This window comes from Natator depressus, chromosome 16, assembly GCF_965152275.1.
Source record: "Natator depressus isolate rNatDep1 chromosome 16, rNatDep2.hap1, whole genome shotgun sequence".
In the NCBI taxonomy this organism is placed as follows: domain Eukaryota; kingdom Metazoa; phylum Chordata; order Testudines; family Cheloniidae; genus Natator; species Natator depressus.
In genome coordinates, this window is record NC_134249.1 from 21,107,805 (window position 1) to 21,131,622 (window position 23,818).

General features: G+C 37.7%; 2 protein-coding genes across 4 annotated transcripts; both read left to right on the forward strand.

Annotated features, from left to right (window-relative positions):
• Positions 1 to 1,696: 1,696 nt before the first annotated feature.
• On the forward strand, positions 1,697 to 9,097 carry LOC142000096 (uncharacterized). The gene is made up of 5 exons (XM_074974182.1): positions 1,697 to 1,781; positions 2,266 to 2,361; positions 3,911 to 4,435; positions 5,407 to 5,586; positions 6,828 to 9,097. The coding sequence occupies exons 1-5, from the start codon at positions 1,775 to 1,777 to the stop codon at positions 8,144 to 8,146; spliced, it is 2,127 nt and encodes a 708-aa protein (XP_074830283.1). The 5' UTR covers positions 1,697 to 1,774; the 3' UTR covers positions 8,147 to 9,097.
• Positions 9,098 to 22,470, forward strand: LOC142000095 (uncharacterized). 3 transcript variants are annotated; one of them, XM_074974179.1, is made up of 6 exons: positions 9,098 to 10,216; positions 12,236 to 12,361; positions 12,817 to 13,653; positions 14,116 to 14,739; positions 15,618 to 16,532; positions 17,614 to 22,470. In XM_074974179.1, exons 1-6 carry the CDS (start codon positions 10,210 to 10,212, stop codon positions 19,707 to 19,709), a joined length of 4,605 nt encoding a protein of 1,534 aa, XP_074830280.1. In that variant the 5' UTR covers positions 9,098 to 10,209; the 3' UTR covers positions 19,710 to 22,470. The 3 variants fall into 3 exon arrangements, with proteins under 3 accessions (XP_074830280.1, XP_074830282.1, XP_074830281.1); XM_074974181.1 differs by having other exon boundaries at positions 14,116 to 14,469; XM_074974180.1 differs by having other exon boundaries at positions 12,284 to 12,361.
• The last annotated feature ends 1,348 nt before the right edge of the window (positions 22,471 to 23,818 follow it).

The following is a 23,818-nucleotide window of genomic DNA, read 5'->3' on the forward strand; positions in this document are numbered from 1 at the left end:
TTGTTCCTGTTCGTCCATAGGAGTATGCCACTGACATCAGTGGGAGTAACTTCAGAGCCGTAGACTTAGTTATAGTGTTTTCAATTTAGGTACTTTCCTTCCAAGGAGTGGTAAAGCATGCAATAGCTGTCACCAAATTTTAAAAGAAACTAACACCTAAAATAGAACAATGTTCAATGCCTGTTTTGTAAGTGTCTTCTAAGTTTAGGTTCCTCCTTTCTCACAGTTTGCATTGTCAGAAAAGACTGGAGGTGCAATGGTCTATACTCCTCCCCTTCCCCTCCCCGCCCTTTGGCTGCATCACAGAGATGCCGAATGTCCTGAAGGTTCCTCCCAGACCTCTATGTACATCTTACTAGTTTTGTTAAAATGTGCCGATAAAAGTATGGACCCTTAGAATACGTCAAATGAGACTTGCTAAAATATGCACTATACACTGATAAAACACAAAACTGCATTGCTCACATGACAAAAGTGGTCACCTATTTGGAAAAGATTTAAGCTTCAATCTTGGCCCTAAAAGAATTTTAAATAGCTTCTAATGGGATCTCCGACTTTCAGGTTAATATCCATACTTGTCAATTTGTATTGGGCCTGGGTTGGGTGAAGAAGAGAGTAGGTACTATAAAATGAGTTAAAACTACAGCCCACTTGTATTTTTGGTTAATATAATGCAGTACAGGTTACTATAATTCTTTGAAAAAAAATATTTAGTCTTGCAGTTTTGTAAACAATAGGAATGTACATCTTTACAGTGGTAATTTTTTCATGCCTTGATTTTTTCAAACTTTAACATTGGTGCATTATGCATTTGCATATACTGTCACATTTGTTGTCTTATGGTTATCCCATTTCCGTAATGAAGGTACTGCATCCACAGCTAATTTTGGCATTGTATGGTTAAGAAGGCAATAGGTAAAATACAAGACTTAAAAGGAGGGGGACACATTTTAAAAAAAAAAAGCTGAAATATTTTGTCTATTAACATCAAGACCTTGTCATCAGATGCGTAAAACTAACATGAAGGTGACCTGCAAAGGATTTTTTAAAAGATTGACTTGTGCCATTTTTGCTTCTTTATAATATACAGAAAGCCTGAAAGACTTTCATTTAAAGTTGCTTTTTCTGCTTCTGATGAGTGGTCATTTTTATGCACTTTTCATGAGAATTGTTTGAAGTGACTTAATTAATTTGTGTAGTTGAGTACTGCTGTAGGGTATAAAAATTACATCTCTTCTATGTTAATCCCAAAAGGAGTTAAAATCTTCGTTGTGTTATGCTTTTGGTGCAAATCTACCTTGGAAAGTTTGCTTGTGTTCACAAGCTACAGTGAATTTTGGTTAACTATACAAAGAATTTTTCTTAAAAATGAATAATGGTTAACAAACCAACTGATGCCAAATAGGTTCTTTACATACTGCACTTTTCTAATGATCTGTTTAAAACTTCAGTGGATTAGAAGAATAGACATGGTTACTATATTATACCATGAAATGGTTAAATATTGCCAGTGTGACAGAACCATGGAGATACCATGCAGATACACACTACTGGTCATCCATATGACTGCACTTTTAGCCCATCACTGTGGTACCGGAGGGAAAGTAAGAAACAAAGATAATCTAACAGGTCTTGGCTTGTCTTTTGACAGAAAAATGCCACATGCATTCTTAAGCTCTTTTATCACATGCAAGCTTTCAGGCAAAAGTTATTAGCGTTCCAACAGGCAAAAGTTGACCAGACCTTTTTAAATTAAAGGAAGAATTTGTACATCATGAAATGTAAGTAAATTCCTCATCCTACATTTAACATTTTGCACTATAAACTTAAAGCAGCATTCAAATAAAGGACTTTCATACTAGATATACTTACTGGTAAAATGTTGAAATAGCTGGCTGTGAATCAAACTCAGCAAGAGTGCCTTGTGAACTCAATAGTGTAAAGCTTTCTTGGTATTATTCTATGAAGCCAAACTTTTGGTTCTGCAAGTGGAGAATTTGGAGTTTGCCTTAAATATAAGCAAGGATATTTTAAGTCTTCATCCTTTTTTTATGGTCAAAGTATTTTAAAGAATTTTGAGCTAGCTTCTGCTGAATTTCTTAATCCATTAAGTCTGCAAAAACTTTAAAACAAAGCAAAAGTATCATCTTGAGTTTCCTGGGGGATTATGTAGGTAGGTAATCAGTTATATAAGTGTGTCTTAATTTAAAAAAAAAATGGAAACATTTCCTTCATGATTTTGTTTAAGCATACGTGTCTTTGCAGTGATTTTTGAGCTTATTTTGATTTGGGGACTAATGAAGACTTCAAGATTCCAGTGTGTGCTAGAAAAGGAGTATTTCTGCTCTTCCATTCCAAACGGTATGTTAGAGGTTTGTATCTTGATTACTGAGAAGGTGAAAGTCACTCCAAAAATTATATTTGTGCTTTACTGCTTAAAATTTCTTGGATAGGAAGGCGTTTCACTTCTAATTTATGTTCTGGACTCAAAAGTTGATATGTTGTTTATCAGCTTGAGCTTATTTGATTAGTTTAATAGTGATGAGGTGGCATATGCTCCTTAGTCCTAATAAATGTCTGGTCACAGAATGATTGCACATAGTTCTGGATGGAATTTTTTGTTCAAGAAACTTAATTGGGGGGGAAAAAGTGAATAATAGTATTTTTTTAAAGTTAATAATCTGTATTGCACCGTTTGCCTATATTTGAGTTATTTTACTTCTGAATTAATTCATACCACTATATCTTTAAAATATTTCAAAAGAAACCCACTTATTCGCCCTAAGTTCTATTTAATTTGCTTTAGAACTTGTTACTGCTACTTGAGGAAAGATGACTTGTGCACAGTTAACAAATCAGTGATTAAAAGTTAGTACAATATGTAAGCATATAATTTCATTTTTTGTGTGTGAGAACTATGTATACATAGCACAGGTCAGTTGACATTAGTGCCGACAAACTTTGGACTATACATACTGTTGTGCTATCTATATGCCACATTTTATGGAAAATATTTTACAAACATTTTAGGACCTGATACAAAGACCACTGAGGTGAATTGGAATCTTTCCATGTATTTCATTGTCACTATCTCTTCTACCTCTCCACCTTGTAAAGCCAGTTGCCTTAGTTACTCAGCATCTAACTGCAGAATACTCAGAGAAAAATTAAATAAAAAATTTAAAACAATAATAAAAATAATCCAGAATGATTTTTCTGTACATAAAAATGACCTGAATTTTAAGAGACTAATCTCAGGGTTCAGGATTAGTAGCAAGTATTGTGTCCTGTTAGAAAAAGCTGGGAAACTCCTCTTTCCAGCAGCCTAAACTTCTGTCAACTCTCTGCAATGTTGTAATATCAGACTTTTTAAACTGGTTGTTGGTTCAGAACTGAACATTGCCAGTCCTAAATCTCAAACCAGTGTAATTTTGTTTGTTTAGCTAGTGGGAGTGGAAATGAAAAAGTGACTGAAGCTGCTAAGAGGTTTGGAATGTTAGAATAAGTTTCCATTGGATATATCAATGCCAAGAGGGCAGATGAGTTGGTCAGAGAAAGATAAATATAGTTCATTACATGGCTTTGCAATTTATCGCATGGATGTCACTGATATTTTACTATAATTGTTAAGTAAGAGCAACATGTAGCCTTCGTTTTCCAACTCCTGAAGTTTTTGTCCTGTGGAAGCCTTCCCTTTATTTATAGATAGTCCTAAAATAAATCTCATTTTATTCTTATCAAAAGGATTTAAAATGTTCAAGTGTGTACTGCTTTTAGGATCACACTTTGAGATCAAATTAGGGTTTCGTCACTCATCCTCATTTCAAATCTTGAAGAGGGGGAAAATCTTGGAATATGAACTGGTATTTTCCTTAGGTATTCAAGCACATTTTTCTGTTTTATTCTCTAGATTTTCCAGAAGGCCTGACGTCTGTTCTATTTGTTGTAACGAAGATTGGGGTTATCAACTCAAGTGTCTTCAACAGCCCAAACTTGAAATCTGTCACCAGTCTAGCTCTAGCAAACAGCGGCATCACCAGAATTGAACCTAGAGCCTTTTACGCTTTCCATAGTCTCACCAAACTCAGTTTATATAAAAATAATCTGACTACAGTTATGGGTTCTTGGCTTTCCAAACCAGGACACTTAGAAAACCTTACAGTGTCTCAGAACATCATTCAGGAAATAGGCCCCCATATGTTGTCTAGTTTCTCTAACCTGACAACCCTTAATTTAGCTAACAACAGAATTCATATGATTGTGGGTGGAAGTTTGAAGAATCTGTCTAAGCTAACTTTTATTGATCTGTCTGGTAATAATTTATCTACCTTAACAAGAAATTTGTTCAGTGGGCTGATGTCTCCAGTAATGAAACTGGGGGACAATCCATGGAACTGTTCCTGTGAACTTCAAGATTTTGGATTTTTTTTGCAAGGTAATATAAAGCGTTATTTCAATCACCCAGAACGCTTGGGCAACTCCAAATACATTCAGATAACTGGGAGTCTGTAGCCAGATAGCTAACTGAAGTGTGAAACTTGTTAGAAGTACTTTAGAATGTAAGGTCTGGCTAGTAGAGATTTGGGTGTTCAGGATTTCACTGTATATATAATAATTTGATACACCTTAAAGTATCCTTACCATAAATTATTTCCTTACTGTATTATTATTTATAGTACTAAGTATCAAAGTTGGGGCTACCCATGTTCCAAGATCATACCATGAAAACATAACAAACCTGAGAGAGAGATCTGAATTGCATAGTGATGGTAATTTGTTTCATAGTGTCAGAAGTATGTAAAAGGGGGATTGTGAGAAACTCTGGTAATATAATATTGGGTCAGTGTTTGGAACAAAAGATGGCGTTTTCAATGAAAGTTGAATCAATTGCAGAAATATTGTACACAGTTAAAATATTACCTTCTTTCAGTTATTTCAAACACTATTCCATACCTTCTGATTACTGGTTCTTCTTGGCCAACAGCTTAGAGAAACAAAATTCTTAAATGCTTGGATGGACCTAATCAGCAAACACTCCAGTGTTCTAATAGTTCAGCTGAATTATGTCTAATGCAGGTGGAAATAGTGTAGTGGACAACAACAGAAACAATGCATTGTATCATCAAAATTCGAGATGGGAAAGACTTACTAGGTGATGTAGACCATCCCCCTCTGTCAGTGAAGGATTATTTCCTTATGATACACTTGAGATCAGAATCAGAGGCCAAAATGTTAAAACTTGAGTGCATTAAGTTAGGTACCTGAATCATATTTAGTCACTTAAATAAGTGGCCTGGTTTTCAAAGGTGCTAAGCCCCCGCAGCTCTGTGGGTACTTCAGCAAGCAATGGTGAGAGCCCAGGATCTTAAGCAGTCACAGGTTAGTCATGCACATTTGTTTTTACAGAGCTGATGAATGCTTCTGTGTTGGAAGATGCTTCATCTGTGGTGTGTCAGAGCCCACAAGCCCTGAAGGGAATTCCAGTTTGGAACATCTCTGACTTTAACTGCCCACCGAGTCTCATATCACCATCACTTGAGAATGACTTCTATAAAGTTGGATTGCCAGTGATGCTTCTATGTTTAGGTGTGTTACAGTGCAATTTTCAGCATTTTATTTCATACTGTGAAATGAATTTCAAATACAGGCTCTTGAAAGCGTTTCCCCTCCTATCTCTCACCCCCCCCCCATTAGAGCAAGGGGTTACGCCCACAAAATGTGCACCTCTTTTCAAGAAAGAGGTTGCCTTGTTCAATGGCATGTTAATATGCAAGACAAACTCTGAAAACAGTCACAATTCCATTGCAGAAATAATGACAGGCTGGTTTTTTTTTTAATTTCCTTGTCTCTTCAGAAAAAATAATTCCTTTCAAATGTATTTTGAATGTATTTCAGTACTTAATGCTGTAATGTATACATTATTAGTATACTTAGTTATGTAGTATAAGGGTACTCATCAAGTAAGAATTGTATTATTCCAGAAACAGATCGTTTGGGTAATAATAAGCCATTTGCCATATTACCCAAAGAGATAATGAATAAAGCATATTTATTATTCCAGATAAAAAGAGGCTGGGGGAAGTTTTTAAAATATGAAACCTGCTGCAGGTGCAATTTAATATTTAATATATTGTGTAAGTTAAAAAGAACATGCAAATAAACCACCTGGGAGATTGGTTCAATAGAGGATGTGCATAAAAGCAGAATTTTATGTTTAAAATAAACTTTAAAAAATATGAATTTTGGTCGGGGAAACTTACAAAAGAAATACATTTTCTTTGCTTTAGATCAGTGGTTCTCAAACTTTTGTACTGGTGACCCCTTTCACACAGCAAGCCTCTGAGTGCGACCCCCCCCCCTTATAAATTAAAAAAAATGTTTTAATCTATTTAACACCATTATAAATGCTGGATGAAAAGTGGGCTTTAGGGTAGAGGCTGACCACTTGCGATCCCCCCATGTAATAAACTCACGACCCCCTGAGGCGTCCTGACCCCCAGTTTGAGAACCCCTGCTTTAGATTATTAGCTTTGGAGAAACAGTTCCATTTGTATTAACACAAATGGATGTACAATAAAACACAAAAACATTCTCAGTAAGTTTTCTTTCAGTTTTGCCACTAAATCAGTCTGTGCATTTATAAACAACATCAATACCATCCTTTCTCAATCTGGAATGAATTGATTATACAATTCAGCTCTGTCTTTAGGAATTTTTTGTCCTTTCCACAAATTCTCCACTAATTTTTATTTGATTTTTTTTGAAAATTGTAACTGCCTCTCCATTTTGATGAATTGTAAAATTATTTGTTTGAACTATTTTTGCAGTGTTTTTTTCATTTCTTTTGCTGCTTCTCCTGCTCTGGAAGGTGAAACAAGATAAAAAGCAAGTGCAGCCAGATAAAGAAGCTACTGTTGAAAATAGCCATGAAACACTAACAGGCCACCTTAACAGGATGACAGAGAGACTGAGGAGCAGAGGACTGTCAGATGAAAATGTACAGACAACCGTGAAAATTGACAAAACCCAACAAAATAGAATGCAGAAAACTCGTGCAAAATCTGCCTTACCAATTATGTTGAGAACTACTGTGTTGAAACTCAGTTCTCAACACCATAGACCAACTGATGGGAACCAGGAGGAACCCAAAACCTCTTGTACAATAATAAATGAACAAGCCTGCATGAAAAACGAAGACTGCAACAATGTTATGGAACTGTGGTATTTTAATAGCTTGCAAGATTGCAATAAGAAGGCTATGTGTAGTCACAATGCAAACACTTCACCAACTGAACTAAGCATAGAAACGCCCCAAAAGGATCATTCGGAACTGTTAAAGCAGTCATTGCAGGACCATGGAATTTCAGAAGTGTGTTGGAATGATGAAATTAAAGGAAGTGGTAATACAGAGAACGCTGAACCTCTGTTGTATTTAAGTGTTGCTAGTACAACTGAAGAGTCACCCAGTGTACCTGGCACTGAACAAAAAGGTGCTGTGAGTAGAAATGTAAATATGAGGCTGTGTTCTTTGAGAAGAGTTCTTACTTGGCCGTATGAAAAATGCAAAAGGGACGAAAGTCAAAACACTTTAAATTATGAGGATTTTTTCAAGGCACATTTCTGTATGCCCACTAGTGATCCTGGTGTCCCAGCAGCAGTCAGGAAAACAGAATCCAAAGATGAACAAAATCAGTATAATCTCCATTTACATACTGTAAAGGAACAAAAGGCAATTCATGATTACAGCAGTGGTAAACCTGAGTTAAAGAGAGAAGCAAAACCAGAAAACAAATTAGTATCTCCACTTAAGAAAGGAGCCAAACAAATAGCCACAATGGAAAATGCATGCATCTCAGTGCCTGGAAGAGGATTCAGAGGCTCTGAGACTGTAAAAAAAAATAAGAATAACAAAGATGTACCTTCGCAGGCTGGATTCTGCAATGACAATCTTGACTCACCAGCATCCTCAGACAAATCTGGTCACACCTCCTCCCCATGTGATAATACATTACTCGAAAATAATGAATACACCTTCATTGATCTTTTGCATGAAGTCGTGGAAAATCGTGGGAGGTGGACCAGGCAGAGGTGGAAACAGACCCATCAAGTGCGAATTGCTAGCCACTCCCCAATGAAATCAACGTAAACTCATTGCACTCCATCAAAAAATGTTCCATGTGCTATAGGCTGCCTGTTTAACCAAAATTGTTGTATAACATTTCAGTCGTGGTGAAACATGCCAGACTTGACAGTACTGGAAGCTGAAATCCTCTATTATACATACATCAGGAGCAATGCAGACTGCTCCATACTGCCCTTCCAGAATGCCTTAACCATGTTTTGGAAAAGCACCTCTAAGGATGAGAGGGGACTTTTCTCCATGGCCCAGTCAATTAGTGGTGCCAAAAAAGGGTGACACATGTCATCAAGGTTTTTGTGATGTGATCATTTATTTACAGGGAGCTTGACTGAGACCCACCAAACTCATTTCATCTAGGCAATCAAACCGCTTTCAGATGAGTAATGAGTTTTGATCATTAATCATCTAAGGTAAATTTTCCAGAAATGTCCAAGAGATTTACGTACTGAAATAGATATAACTTAGGTACCTAAGTCACTTAGCAGTTTTGAAATTTTTATCTCTAAGCTGGTTTTGCACCAGGGATGTAGAAAACTCCAAATCCCATTACTCCCCTCCCTGAAATAACCCATATCATTACGGTTTTGATTCAAGCATTGCACTAAGTAGGCAAATTTATAAATTAGCCCTAGAATTTTCCAGCTGCCTAGAAATGGATAGTTCATGGCGTATGGAGCCTTTCTGCTCTGGTTATTGACTAGCTCTACTCATTGGCAGAGACCATTAGTAGTCAGGATTGTCAGTCTGGCATATTCATGGGCACTAAAAATTAATGTAAAATTTTCAATTTACTTGCACAAAAAATGAAATGTTAACATGTATCATGTCATGCTAATGGGTTATACCCCCTTAAATGGATTGCTAATTGCATGCTCTCTCTCTCTCTCGTTCTCTCTTTATATATATATATATATATATATATATATATATATATAAAAAAAATCCTTACTACTAATAATGCAAAGATATCTCGTGAGCTACAGTGGTATTTTATATGCACCACACAGTCTTTTTGGTAGGCTTTGCTAGGTTTTACACACTGTATTTTCAATTAATAATTTATAATATGACTAATAAACCATGTAACTAGAAATGTTTGTCTACAGTGAGCCATTATCTATGGCTGATGTTCTGTAACATTAGATCTTGTTCCGCAGTCTCTCATGGATTTTCATGTAAGTGAGAACTGCTAGTTGTTAGTCTGTTTGCAATTACATCCAACAGACACCTGCTCCATTTTTATGCTTATATTTGCTCTGATTTAGGGCTGATGGCAAATCACAAAGAAATTATTCTGCCTGTTTGGCTTTGTTTAGAAATATTGTAATTCCTTCTTGTTATACAGCTGGCACCTGCCTTCTCCCCACTCCACAGCCCCCCTCCCCTTTTTTTTTTCTTTTGCGGAGTAAGGATTTTGCTGAGAGTAGATTTAAAGTAAATATGTTTTGCTGTTAGGCTCACAAATACCATTCACTCACTCAAAGTTATCAGTCTCTTTTCATTATTTAATAAACATTATTTCTGTTATATTTTACATTTTAATTAATGTAAATTCAGTTTGTTGTAATCTCCTAGAATGTGAATTAATACAAAAAACATAGGAACCACCATTTGCATGGTGCTTACATGACCCCAAATGTAAAATGCATCCTTGTACAAACAATTTATTCATAATGTAAAAGCATTAACTTCCACCAGCATTTATTAAATATGGGTAATCTCTAGCTGTAAACATCTCTTTCCCAAGGCAGGGGTTTTCCTGTGCTGTTGGTTATGGATGAAGTATGGAGTGTCATCTCTGCGTTTTTTGTATTGTGTTTTTTCTAATTCTTTTAAAATGTTACCACTAAGCTTTTTAATGTTAGTTTTGTAACAGTCTTATTAATTCAGGAGAGCACCTGTTTGAACCTGCCTCATTTTTTGTTAATCTGTAATGAATCTTAACATGGATGACTGGTCCAATTAGTGAACCATGTTTTCATGAAGCATAAATACTCTGACAAGTGACAGCTTTTTGTACTCAAGGGAAGCTGAAGTTTTTAACAGAAAAGTCCAATGCATTTCTGAAGATGAACTGTAAGTTCCAACTTTTATTAATTCTAGCAACAAACATTTGGATTTAAATTGTGCTAGGAATTCAGTGGGAAACTAGACTTGTCAGAAATCAAATATTGCATAAATATTTTCAGGCAGTGGTCAAAATGTATTCAGGCGCGATTTCTGTAAAGTAATAAAATATGAAATGAGAAAGGAATGCTCTTGTGTATAAATGGTGTGTCATGTGAGCTGAAATTATCAGGAAAAAATAACATTGAATTATTACTGTAAAATGTGAACTCAAAAGTAATCCAAAAGGTTGCATGTCGTATTTATGGAAATATTGCAGTTGTAGTGAATTCATTCTTGAGTTTCCCAAGTGTTCTAGGTAGGAAAAACCTCTTCTCCTATTCAGGAAAGGCATTCCTGTTAGTCATGGAAGGGGTATTTTTTTTTTAAAGTAGGCCATACAATTCAATACACAATTACTGTGCTAACGCTTGTAATCTGGGTAATTGTGCACATAAACCATAATGTATCCTTTTATTTGTGGAGCTGTAGTAACTGTCAATTCAAATTTGGCATTTAATTGTCAGCCCAACTTTTTAAAAGTTAGGTTGAGAGTGTAATCAATTTTTTTAATGAAAGAAGACATACATTTGCAGCTGCCTGAAACTGAAATCTACTTTCCACAAGACACTCTTCCCTCTTCCTTTATAGTTACCCAGAATTACTACAGTAAAGTAAATATCAGAATCAGCCTTCCTCAGAAAAATGCACTGAAGATTAGAAATATTTTCAAAGGTGTGTGTGTGTGTGCGCGTCTAACTAGCTGTTTGAAAAAAAGATGCACGAATTAAACCTGACTCTAGCATTTTTTTTTTTTGGCTAATAATAGTCATATTTTTACTTGTAATATTTTTGAACAAGTTAAAAGATGAGTTTATAACCAGTGCAAATAAATCCCATGCCTGGAGTTATTCCAATATGTAGTCAGGTTATACAACACAAATGTAATTGTTTATATTCCCAGATGTTGAGAAAATGCCAGCAGTATGCTTTGGGAAGAACATTAATTGGCAGAATTTATATAGCCCAAGATATGTGCTGGAACAGGAAATGGCTGGTGATATAGAAAACAATTCAGGAAATAAGTTAACAAAATAACATGTTAAGACACATCATCTAAATATTTTCATGTTTAGTGTTATGGTATCTGAATGTTTTCTACATCAAATGAGAAAATAACAAATTTTTCAAGAAAAATGATGTCATATTACAGTATATACAATCCCCATTTATGATACATGGCAACAGCGGTCCACACAGAGATTGGCCAGTTACACAGTGCTCTTTTCCGTTTTACTAGCTGTTACATTGCCTCAAGAGAGTTAAAAATACCCGAAATATTTCCTTAACATTGATTTTCCATATAAGCCATTATTGTAGTTGCCATGGGGATGTTATGAGATGGTGAATGGGATTACAAATGGGGCGGGGTAGTGGTCGGCAAGGCAACTGCTCTCTTAAGATATGGTGCACTCTATGAAATAATTTGAAAACCCCTGCTCTGTGTGCGCATCAGTTAATAAACTGCCAATGAAGAGTGGTGGTATTTACTGAATTAATAAATACCATATGGTATTCTACAATATGAATGCAGAAACTTTACTAGAAACAATCACCATCTAACTCGTATTATCACAATGTGTCAGTCAGTAGTGTGTATGGCACTTAATGTTGCAGAAAGTTGTACAAATTTCATAGCAATGTTAAAAAGAACCTTTGTTTCTAAATTTTCAATACCCAAGGGCCCTTTTTAATTAAATTACTTTTGTAAGCAGTAATTGATATTAAGGGAGACTAAAACATTGTTACAGTGAAATGAAAAGATGCCAAATACTCCTCTTGATGCATAGCCTATTAATCTATAGTATCCCAATAGATATAGAGCAACTATAGGAAGTAAGTCAGAATACTGCAGGTTTAAGAAGATCCTGAAAAAGAACTTTTTCTAGAATATGTGTGTTTGTAACTGGATTTTGTGTGTGTAAATAGGTATTTTGGCTCTTGCTAGTTTTCTTCTTCTGATTTTCCTGGAAGTAGCCCAGTCTTGTCCTCCAATCTGTAAATACTGCTCCACGGGGCTAGCAGAATGTGAGCATGTCTCGTCGCTTCAGGAAGGTAAGCCTTTATTCCTCTCCTGCGTTCCTGTTGCTACCAATTGATAGACGAGAATAGTAGTTAGTGGAATTCTGAAATTACATGTTGCTTTTGAACAGTGGTGTTTTATATTTATAAGAAATAGGTCTAGAAGTAAAAATATATTCACTTGAAAAACTATAAAAAGGAAAAAGCAATTGCCATATAAAAGACACATTATCCAGTCCAGGTTGTGATGGAACCTATGAATACAGTAGTAGGCCATATGCCAAGTACAAAAGGATGGATATTTAGGAGAGCAGCACAGCAAGGTCTTTCTTTGAGTAGATCAGTTTCAGTCATTGTGGTCTGATCCTCAGCTGTAGTCCTTTGTACTTGTCCAATGTAGTCTCATCCCAGGGCTGGTACCCAACTTAAATTAGAGCAGCCTCTTGTCTTCCTGTAGTTTAATTCCTAACACGTTTTTTATACTTCAGTCTTACCAGGTTTGCCAAACTCCACAGAGAAAATACTATTACGGCACGGAAACCTTAGCAAGATACCACCACTGTCTTTTCAGAACTTCCCCAGGCTTCATTTGCTCTCCATAACTGGATTTCTGTTCTCTTCACTTGCAAACCTGACCTTTGTTGCAAAGGACATCAGCAGCCTGAGGAGTTTGGATCTCAGCAGTAACTGCCTGCTGAGCTGTGGGATTGAGCCCTTGGCTTTCTCTGGTCTTGGAATCCTCGAGGAGTTGATTCTTACAAACAATGCCTTGGATACGCTGAAAAGTTCTTGGTTCTTGGAGATGACCCTGCTCACCAAACTCCTCCTTTCTGACAACAAAATTACATATCTTCCTCCAAGAACTTTTGAGAGTTTGGCTAAGCTGAACGAACTCATTGTGTCTTCCAATTTCATTCAGTATCTTTCCATGGACACTTTTTATGGGCTAGCATCATTGACCAAACTGGACTTATCAAGCAATGAAATCCTGTTTGTTAATAACGATGTTTTCCAGCCTTTGCAGGCCTTGACGCATCTGTGGTTGTTTAAGAATAAGATGACTGCACTGGCCAGCATGCCAGACTCTCTTACCTCCTTGTCTCTTAATGAAAATCCTTGGACCTGCAACTGTCATCTGGTGAGCTCCATGCAGTTACTGAAGGAGAAAGTTCAGACACCCAGTGGCCTGGTTTGCAATAGTCCGCCAAGCCTGAGGGGACGCCATATGTTGAGTGTTGGGCCTGAAGTCTGTGCTTTTCCAACTCACACAGGAAATCTACCACAGGAAAGCACTTCAAAATTTAACTCGCTCTATGGCTTCACAGGTAAACTCTAGCAGTGCAACATAGTTTGGAAGCTGTTTGTTTGCATTGTTCATACTTCACATTAATCTAAAGGTGTAAATATTATAAAAATTCTTCCATTTTTATTTGCTTAGCCTGCTTTGTGAGGCCTTTCTCATGAGCACCCAGTTCGCCGTCCTTGGGCAGGAGAGCCCCAAGCCAGGAATGGGATGCATTGTTGGAACAGCAGGGAAGGGGAGCTAATGGCTTGGAAGGGAATGATGCAGATCCTCACTGAAAGTTCAGGGGGTGTGGATGGACTATCAGGTGGAGCTGCAGAGCAGGTGCTTTAACAGAGCTGTGTGGTGAAAAACTTGCATGAAATCTGCCTGTATCATGCTTGGTACTTGTGGATACTATTATTATGATTAAGCACTAAGTTCACAAATAAACTTAAAAAATATAGCCATGAACGTGGTCTGACTCTTATCCTGTCTCCTGCAGGAGGACTTTTCTTCAGTTTCATCATGTGTCTGATTGTCTATTTTGTCACAAAACACTGGAAATATAGCAGAGTTGCTAATCAGGCAGAGGATGGACACATCTTACAGAAGGACTCTGTGGAAGAGTTCCCAAGGAGTGTGACCAATGCCCCTTCAGTATCCTCACTTCCTCAGAGCTGTGTGATAAAAGCAAATACAACAAGGGGCTTTCAGAAGGAAAGTGAAGCTGACACAACAGAAAAAGCACTGTGTGACCATTTGAACAACATGTCCAAATCCAGCAGAGAACATTCAGAAACAAGTTCCCCAGTGAAGATGCCTGGAGTGGCCGTGCTGCCGGCTCACAGTCCCACAGGTAAAAAGATCATGACGATCTGTAAAGATGGAATGGAAATTGAAAGATTAACTGAAAGTCCAGACAAAGCCACAAGCCCAGCACTCCAGCAAGTGGGCAGCAAAAATGTGGAGAGAGCAGTTGAAATCCCCAGATGTGTCAGTGCACCGGGCTTACTTCCTAATGTGGAGAAACAACCTTCTCCAGAAAGGGACCATGGTTTGCATTGCTCATCGTTGAGCCATGAAAAAACAATCCCGATGAGGGAGTGGATGGAGAATAGGGAACCTGGTAAGTTCAAATAAAGAGTAACAATGATTAGAAGAAGAAGAAAAGGAAAGGAGGACTTGTGGCACCTTAGAGACTAACAAATTTATTTGAGCATAAGCTTTCGTGAGCTATAGCCACAAGTCCTCCTTTTCTTTTTGCGGATACAGACTAACACGGCTGCTACTCTGAAACCAATGATTACTCAGAAATGGTGGTGGGGAGGTTGGGCGTTTGTCACTTTGGAACGGGAAGAGGATAGGTAGCAATAGCTCTCATGTGTGCATTTTGCTATAGTAGCCATTGCTCAGAGGCCCATTGCTCTGCAGAGTCTCAAGGGGCCTGCTGTTGAATGAGGTGGCCCATTGTAATGGAGACTGCTGCAAGGAATCTGCTACAACTGCGGAACCAGCAAGAATTCTCAGTGATGGCTATTGTACAATGGGAATGCTGATTCACTGAGCATCTTCATCCATCAGGATTTGTATATTTCCCTATACAGTATTAGGGTAAAGTGCTTTCAGCTCCACTGGTGAGGCATCACTGGAAGAAAATTTTTCGCTTTTAGAATTATGTCCTTATTTAAAAGCACGTGACCTTTTATAAATAAATTATTAAAATATTGCATGGCAGACACATACTTCAATCCCTATAACAAATCTAATGTGCTTTCTGCATTTAGTTCCTGGGCTCCGTTTCCAGTTCAAGTAGGGGGGTGGAGGGGTGCATGTGCTCAGTCTACACACTTGTGAAGCAATGCCTTTTCATGGGTATGCAGAGGTGTTTGTGTATTTCTGTGTTACAACTCAGTGGAGAGAAGTGAGATTTGTGCATATGATTAAAATACGTATTTACAATATAGATAACTGCAGTATGTCAACTTTGTTCCCTCTGTTTTGCAGCCTTGGTGAAATATTTTGAAACCCAGCGGGAAGAGCAGGCTTTGAGTCCCATTACCTGGTTTTCTGGTTCTCAGTGTTCCCGGACTTTGGTAAATGTAGTTTCTCCAGCAGGAAGTGCTACACATATACAAACAGGCAGAGACCGAATTCACACCGCCTCTAACAGGAGAAGTAAATCCTGGAGCCCCTTTCACTTCAGCATCTCCAGTCATTTAACAGAGGCTCATGGAGATAGTGCATCTAGAAGAAATTCTGAGAATGGATTTGAGGCCAACTCGGTGCATTCAAGAAGAGACACAGACTGCGAGACTTTATGTCGAGAACATTTTATAAAGAGTGAGTCCAGAGATACTACTGAGGACAGATCCAAAGATCAAGGAATGAAAGAACCAGACTTGCAGAAAGACATCTGTCTCAAGAACTCTTGCATTGCACAGAGTGAAAGCAACAATCAGGGAGAGACTACGCGCACAGGGGATGTCAACCTCACTCCAGAGCCTGAAGCACGAGCCCACTCCCCACTTTCAGATTTAGCCAGCCCTAGAGAATATGCTGGTGCCAGCAACCCAGATAATAAAGGCATTAAGCCTGCAGTGCAGGGCAAATTAGTTAGCCCCTTTCTTGGAAAAGAAGGTATCCATCCCCAGTCTTTCTATAATAATGAGAGATTGGGAGAAGAGAGGCCCAGCTGTAGAATACCCAGGAGTGAGAAACCTGACAAAGAATCTTCCTTAAAGAATAATAAATTAACAAAAGAGAGATTTTGGAAATATCATACAAATTGCTGCAATGAATACCAGCCCTGCCCAACTGCTCAGAAAGTATTAAAAGAGCTGAAGACTGCACTTCTGACTTCAAGAGAGCAATTAGATCTGTCCACGCAGGCTCCCCCCTCTGACATGGATCTTCTGAAAGGTAATAATAGACTCACCATTAACCTTTTAGTTAAACTTTCCCAGAGAAGGGAAAAGCAGAGGGCAAAGAAGCAGCCCTGGAAATGACTGGAGATTAGTCACTACCATAAAGTGTAGCAATGCTGCAATACCGTATAGGCTATGCACTGCTGATTTGGATTAAATTTACACACAATTTTATGAAGAGGTTTTGCCTTCCGCAGCTAACGAACATCAGTCTGTGGGACTGCTGTTGTGGCAAGGGGATCTGTGTGAGCTAATGCTAAGAAACAGTCTATGCATTGTGCTGATGCTTGTGGCTGCTGACAAATGAAGCATATTGCATAATAAAAGTCCTGGGCAGCAATGAGACCATGCAGGCTCTCTCTGCTTAGCATTATGCCTCAACTCACCGCTGGCAGCAGTGTGCGCTGCAGGCCAGCAAGTGCTTGGATGCTACTTGCCATGTATAATGTCAGGAGCAGCAGAAATCAATTTTAAAATACAAGATTTTAAAAATTTTCATGCCATTCAATAGATGTTTCCCCTTTCCGTTCTCCTTAGATCTGTCCATCAGCTATACAAATGAGTTAACGTTTGTTTTAGCACCTTGAAAATGTAAAGCAGCACCACGAAGGGAATTTAGAAGTATTTCACCTGTAAGTGTTTTTAATAAAAGGCAATATATTTTCAGTTATTCAGTATATAATTAATTTTTTTGGAAATAACTGCCAAATGATGATGGCCAGCAAACAACTTTGTGAAACTCAACTATGAAGTATGCAGGTAAGGATAGCTTCAGTTGTGATCTATTGTAAGACAACAGGGGCTAATCATAACTATATTTCAGCTACAATAATCATCAGCTAGACTCAGGCAGAAAGAGTATTTTAACACACAACTTGAAAGGGTTTTACATCTCCTTCTGAAGCATCTCACTCCATCTACCACCAGAATATTTGTGTGCAGATCACTGGTTTGTTGCTATGAATTGGGGACATGTATTCAGACACTTGGTACCAACCTGTAGAAACTGTGATAAGGAATTTTTAGCAGAATTTATAATGTGTCGTGGTGTTTTGTATTTAACCTAAATCTTACAGAACAAGAAGTGACCACAACTTTCCTTGCCCAGTGTATAACCAGTGAGGAGCCACTAACAAACAAATGGGAAAAGGGAAACAATAGCACTTTGCCAGATGCACACGCTTCCTTTGCTCCTGATGGAATTTGCCATCAAGAGTTGCCTGGAGATGACAGTAAAAAATTTTGTGGACTTCCTCAGACAATAACTCTGCAGCTGGGCCAACAAACCAATATATCTCACCAAGAAGCTGGTGCTGAATGCCAGTCTTTAAGTAAGGCAATTGTTGAATCCATCAATGAATTTCAAGGGAGCACTGAAAAATGCATTGTAAAAGATCAGAGCAGGACGGTGGATAGTTTGGAGCAACTGCAGTTAGGAAATGCCTCTGTAGGTGCCAATAATCTTCTGTCCAGAAGATGCGAGAATGCACGTAATGAACATGTTGCCCAGGACTGGAAGTCTTTGGATGCAGAAACTGATTCGGATGCACTGACACAAACATATAATACCATCAATGAGCATTTTGCAGGAGGTGAAGAAGGTTGTGTTCCTGCATCTCCAAGTATTTTACACAGAGAACTCTGCCATGTTAAATCTCCACAACTCAGCGCTATGGCATCTGTCTATACTTGCCTCCCCCTCAGTGCAGATGAAAGCACCCTGGCGCCTGACTCTGAAACTTCCAGTCCGAATATTAGTAAAGTTCCTTTATTGGACGTTCACAAAGTTGAACGTAAAGGTGTAGCAGACAGGGAGCCCAACTGTTATTTGTCAGATGAGGTTATTTCGGAGCAGAAAATGCACATTTCTCCAAGCGAAGAGAAAAGTGTAGGCGGACTGAGAGATGCAAGTACTGATGCTGAATTCATGCTTAATGAAAATGAGGGAGCTCAGTTTGATATTGACCAGGAGAAAACAAAGGCATTTCAATCTGACGGTACTGAGCACAATTCATATGAGTTAGTGAAAGTTGTTAGCTCAAATGACACAGACGGCCAAAAGAATACCAGGGAGCTGTTAGCCCCCCGTGACAATTCGAGGATTGAAAATAAAACCTGGCATAATACTGACAACCGTCCTTGCAGAAGCTGCTTGGGAAATGCCTGTGCTTCTATAGCAGCCGATCGTAATGAATGTGACGATGCAGAATGCAGAAAGGAAACTGGCCCTGAGTCTCTCTGCCAACCTGCTGTATCAAAAGGGAGCAGATCCTTTACAAATCCTTCTCTTACTGTTTATGAAAGTCAAGCAGAAGAAATCAGTGTTGCAGGCTATGATGGTACTTTTTCTCACTCACGCCAGGCCTCCAGGAATACAGGAATTCAGCAATTTACTTGTAATAAAAAGGACGAGTTTCAGCTCCAGAATATACAGATAAATCCAAAAACAGAGAATGAACCAGATATGAAATGTTCTAACTCTAAATACCCCATGTTAGTGGCTGGCAACACAGATGCTAAGCTTTGTGTGGCAGGAGACAACCCCTCTGCCAGTCCATATTTAGAAAGCAGACGGCCCCTGGAGATTGGACTACACTCTAAGACCATTCGTCTGCCAGAGCAGTCTCATAGGTCTCTTCTGCAACAAGGTTCTGCGCTTTCCAACCCATGGAAGAAGGAATTAGAGCAAAACTGGAATGAAAGTCCATCAGGAAAACAACTCAAGAAAACATATTGTTCTGTTTTCAGACTACCTACCGAAGGCTCATCTTTTGGGAAACTTTGCCAGAATTTAGACTGTACCATTGAGCCTCCTGATCTGAGCAAGGGAACATCCCCCACTACCCTACTGACACCAAATCCATATTTATTGGGACAAGAAACTGAAATACATGCAAATGGAGGGTCTTGGGCATTCAACCCTCAACTGATGGATAAAGCCACATATTTAAGTTGCCTTTATAATCCAAAGGCACCGAGGAAACAAGCAAATGAACTAAGTGTACTTTCTAATCTCCGCTATTGTAAAATTTCAGCAAAAGTATCCTTTGGTGTGGAGGAGGAGGAATGGAGGTCAGTGTCTCAAAAAAAAGAAAATGACCCAGATCAATTAATGAGTAACCATCAGTATGAACCTCCTCCTAAAAAAGAAGTCACCACAGATAGCGACTGATGTAAGTATAGTATGACTTTGGTAGAGTTTGCATGGCTAAAATGTAATCAACTTGTAAAATGAATGGGTTTGTGTATGTAAATGAGGACAGTCAAAGATGACTCAAAAATACCACTACTGTATTGGTCTGTAGAGATACACGTGATGCTTTTCTATTACACAGTGATCTTGTACATCACTCTGGCCCTGTGTTTTCAGTCTGTCTGTCTTTCAGAAATGTAGTTTCAAGATACCCGTGTATATAATTTTTGATCTTGAACTAATCAGAAGTGTTAAACATCCCATGAAAAACATTTAGTGGCATGCAAGTTTAGGCCTTACATTTGATGTACTCAGTGTAGTAATGTACCTCAGCCAGGTGCAACCTGTTCATAGATGTTTTGGAATTAACAAAGCTTACCTGCTTTAAAGAAGGAAAGGGTAATGCTTAAAGATCATGGTGTGTTTTTCTTAATTTTTAAACATTTTTGGAAGCCTGTGATTGTAAACGTTTCCACCTAGTTTTTTCCCTCTCTTCCATTGTGGGTAGACAATGTTTGAATGTTCTGGGAGATGGACTTTTCTCTTGATTTTTGAACAATGAGTGGTTTCTTTGGGTGACAGACTTTACATATATAGGGGGAAATATAGGGCAAATTGGGTTGGACCGTCTAATATTGATGGTGCAACGAAGCATCTCTTTATCAAATGACTGGGGTAAAATCTTTTTTCTGCACGTAAGGATTAGCTATTGCCCTTTATATCTTTACTTTAAGGATTTTAATATTGTTGGTATTAGATTTGGGCTGACATTTGACTGGAACACAACATTCATACAAAACATCATTAAATTAAGGGAGGGAGTTTTGAAAAGATCTGAATTTTTTTTTAAAAATCACAAAACATATCGCACAATTTTAGAGCACTGCAAAATGGGTTTGGTGGCCTATCTGCGCTTTGGAATTTTGGAAGGAGATTTCCAATTGACCTCAAAATTACAGCTCACTTCCCCTTTCCAACCCTTTCAAAAACATTTACAAAAGTCTATGCTGTTGCTGCATGCAGCTGTTTTATTGTAACTTTATTTTTTACAGACTAGTGTGAAGCATCTTCACATATATTTGTACAAAAAAAAATATCTCCAGTTGGCTGTCTACAGTGTATTTCAGAACATTTCACAAAAGAGGGTCCCATATGTGGAAAAACCTGGAATTGTAATATGTAATTGCTAATAAAAATGCATGCACTTGGGGACCTGGAGGAGTGTGAATTCCCTTCTGGGAAATGAAGATGTGACAGGTTTTTCAGACATATTTTACACACTTAGTCAAAAGGGGTTTTTAATGGGAAGTACATATGTTCTGTACATATTTTTGGCTATTCAAATTTCCCTTTAAATGTTGATCTACAAATTTAGTCCATATTTGCAGTATAAAACAGTAAATGGACATGGAACATGCAAGGAATTAAGTTGTCAGTAAATCTGTAAATGTCATTGCCATCTCTTATTTTGCTTATTTCTGCATTTTCCCCAGACTCACTGGTTTGTTTGTTAAGCACAAACATACTCTTCAGAAAGTATGTGTGGTGGTGATTTGCTAGAGATAAGCCACGCTAGTTCAATCAACTTCAGAGACTCTCTCCTTTTCACTCAGTAACTTTTGGACAGCTGATGGGTAACCAAACGTGCACAAAACTCGTATCCTGCAGTGTGTCTGGCAATATTTTCGACACGTGTGGTTACCACAGTAGTGCTGCTATCCCCAGTGCCTGCCTTCTGGCTTTCATGGCATGTAATGTTGAGAGTTCCCGTCTATACCATCTGACTCTTTTCCATTAATTTTTCTGAAATATCAAGTAACTAGACTTGCCCTACTCAGGCAATTATTCCTGATCACTCCTGGCACATTTCTTAGACCTGAGCTATTGAGGAAAAGCAAATGAACAAGCTATCCTTCTGAAGACATTTGTATTTTCCGAAAGACTGACAATATTACAGCCTTCATTATAGGGTATAAATTATGTATAAGAAAATTAACTGCTTTCTAAAACATAGGTAGGTTACTTCCTCATTAATCATGCAGGCATCTTTCCCTGTTGTACAGTATTTTTAAAGAGATGGCCTTTATATAACTTTGTGCCCGTGGCTGCCAACAACAGAGGTCAATACTGTACTTACTGGCTGTTGGATGAGCTATTGTTTCTTTCCTGAATACTTAGTTTTATGTCTTTCAAATAAGAACAAAAATGAAAATAAACATCTGAAGCAATTCTCTGTAGCCGTGCTGTTTCATGCCTCAGACCCTGGTTTGTGGCCAAGACACTGTCAGTAGGTTTGTCAGTTTTATATTTACTGTATGCCATACACCATACTGCTGTTTCTTGCTTTCTGAACAACTGAAAAGCATTTGGAGCATTACAACTACATACGAAGGTGGACTTTGCCCCTGATCCCCTTCTAAAACAGCGGTTTATAAGTGGACACATAATTTTCCCTTTGATGCCATAATGTTTTCAGGAGCATTACAAAAATAAAATATTTTGTTTTTACATTAGTCTTGTAACCAATTCTAAAGAAACAGAAAATTAAACATTTGATCTTAGAATTTCATCAGCTGTAGCTAAATATCTACAAGAGATTTTTTTTACATCTCGTTAGAATGTTTACCATAAATTTACACCATAGAAATTTGTAAGATTTTAATTTGTAAAAGTGTCATTCTTTTTTTAAAAACATGTATATATTAAACAAAATGAAGCATTGTCAAAGTACCATAGAACACTGTTAAGGTTTTTGGTATTATAATAAATCATGCATATTCTATATGTGTTGGTTTGGGTTTTTTCTTATGTTAAGCGTTATCATTAGTATATTATATTTATAATTTTTGCCAACCTAACTTACTGTTCTGCTACTCAGCTGGGTTAGCCTTAACACGTTGCCTTTTAGCACCCTTAAAATGTGATCTTTAATTTGGACGCGATCACTCAAACAAATACAGTACATCTTTTTTCAGCGTGCGTCGTGAATTCCTGTGCAATTAATTGATCATTCATTCTGAAAACGTACAGTATAATAAACCCTTACTTTATGACAGCACACCCACAAATTTGCATGCAGCAGTAAATAACCCCTAGTACTAAGCGCCTGATTTGTGATGGCTGTTTGGCACTTCCAACTAGATTTTAACATTAAAAACATGCATGGCTGCAGGAAGTGCACTTTATTGCACTGTCCCCACATAAACTATATATTACTTCTCTCTACTTATAGAATCACTTCCTATTTACACACATCATCAGCCCAGGGAACCAGGCAAATGAAAAGGAGCGTTCATCTTGCATGTACAATAAGCAGAATATACGCAGGTAATATGCCTAGGCTTGGAAGGATTCAATTTTTATCGGTAAATGTCAGTAAACATTAATTTCAGACAAAACCATATTTCCATCGGTGGTAACAGAAATGTACAGATCGGCAAAAGAAGAAAAGCGCTGCTTGAGAACTTACTACAGTTTGATTTAAGTAGATTTACTTTATCTATAGTGATAGGATATTAATAACTTGTATTTTAACAGCAGCAAAGATTTAACTTTTTGAATCTGAATGTCTACTGTCATTAAATGATTGTCTGCTCCCTTAGTTGCCTGCAACTGTGAACATTTAAATCAGTAAAAACTTTAAACAATGCTTAAAAACAAACATGGATATTTACCATCAAAATTATTTAAAAAAAAAAAAATCAAATTCTGCCAAGCCTAAGAACAACTAGCAAGGCAGACCGAGTCGAGAGTCTATAGAGTTGACCTGTAACAACTTTTACAAATAGATATTTCTGTGTCTAATTATGGCTTTGTTTCACTATAACCTGAGTGAAAAATAGAGATTGGGAACCCTCCAGAAGTTTGTAATTTAGACTTGGTTTAACATATTCACAGTTTGAGGATTATCAAAACTATCTGAATCTCTTAAGTCTGCAAAATGACTTGTAAATCTCAAGAGAACAGGTGTGCTTGTGAGACTTTTGTTATTTTCCTCAGATATCCTGCAAGAACATATTTTCTCATGATACTTTGACACTTCTCGTCCCAGTGGGAAATAAATGGGAAGAAGAAAAACCTTTTTCACC

Excerpts from the sequence above, each read along its gene's own strand:
- LOC142000095 (XM_074974179.1), top strand. Across the intron at positions 13,654-14,115 it reads CTCGCTCTATGGCTTCACAG|GAGGACTTTTCTTCAGTTTC; the intron begins GTAAACTCTAGC and ends TGTCTCCTGCAG. Across the intron at positions 16,533-17,613 it reads TGACATGGATCTTCTGAAAG|AACAAGAAGTGACCACAACT; the intron begins GTAATAATAGAC and ends TAAATCTTACAG.
- LOC142000096 (XM_074974182.1), top strand. Across the intron at positions 2,362-3,910 it reads CTGCTCTTCCATTCCAAACG|ATTTTCCAGAAGGCCTGACG; the intron begins GTATGTTAGAGG and ends TTTATTCTCTAG. Across the intron at positions 4,436-5,406 it reads TTTTGGATTTTTTTTGCAAG|AGCTGATGAATGCTTCTGTG; the intron begins GTAATATAAAGC and ends TTGTTTTTACAG.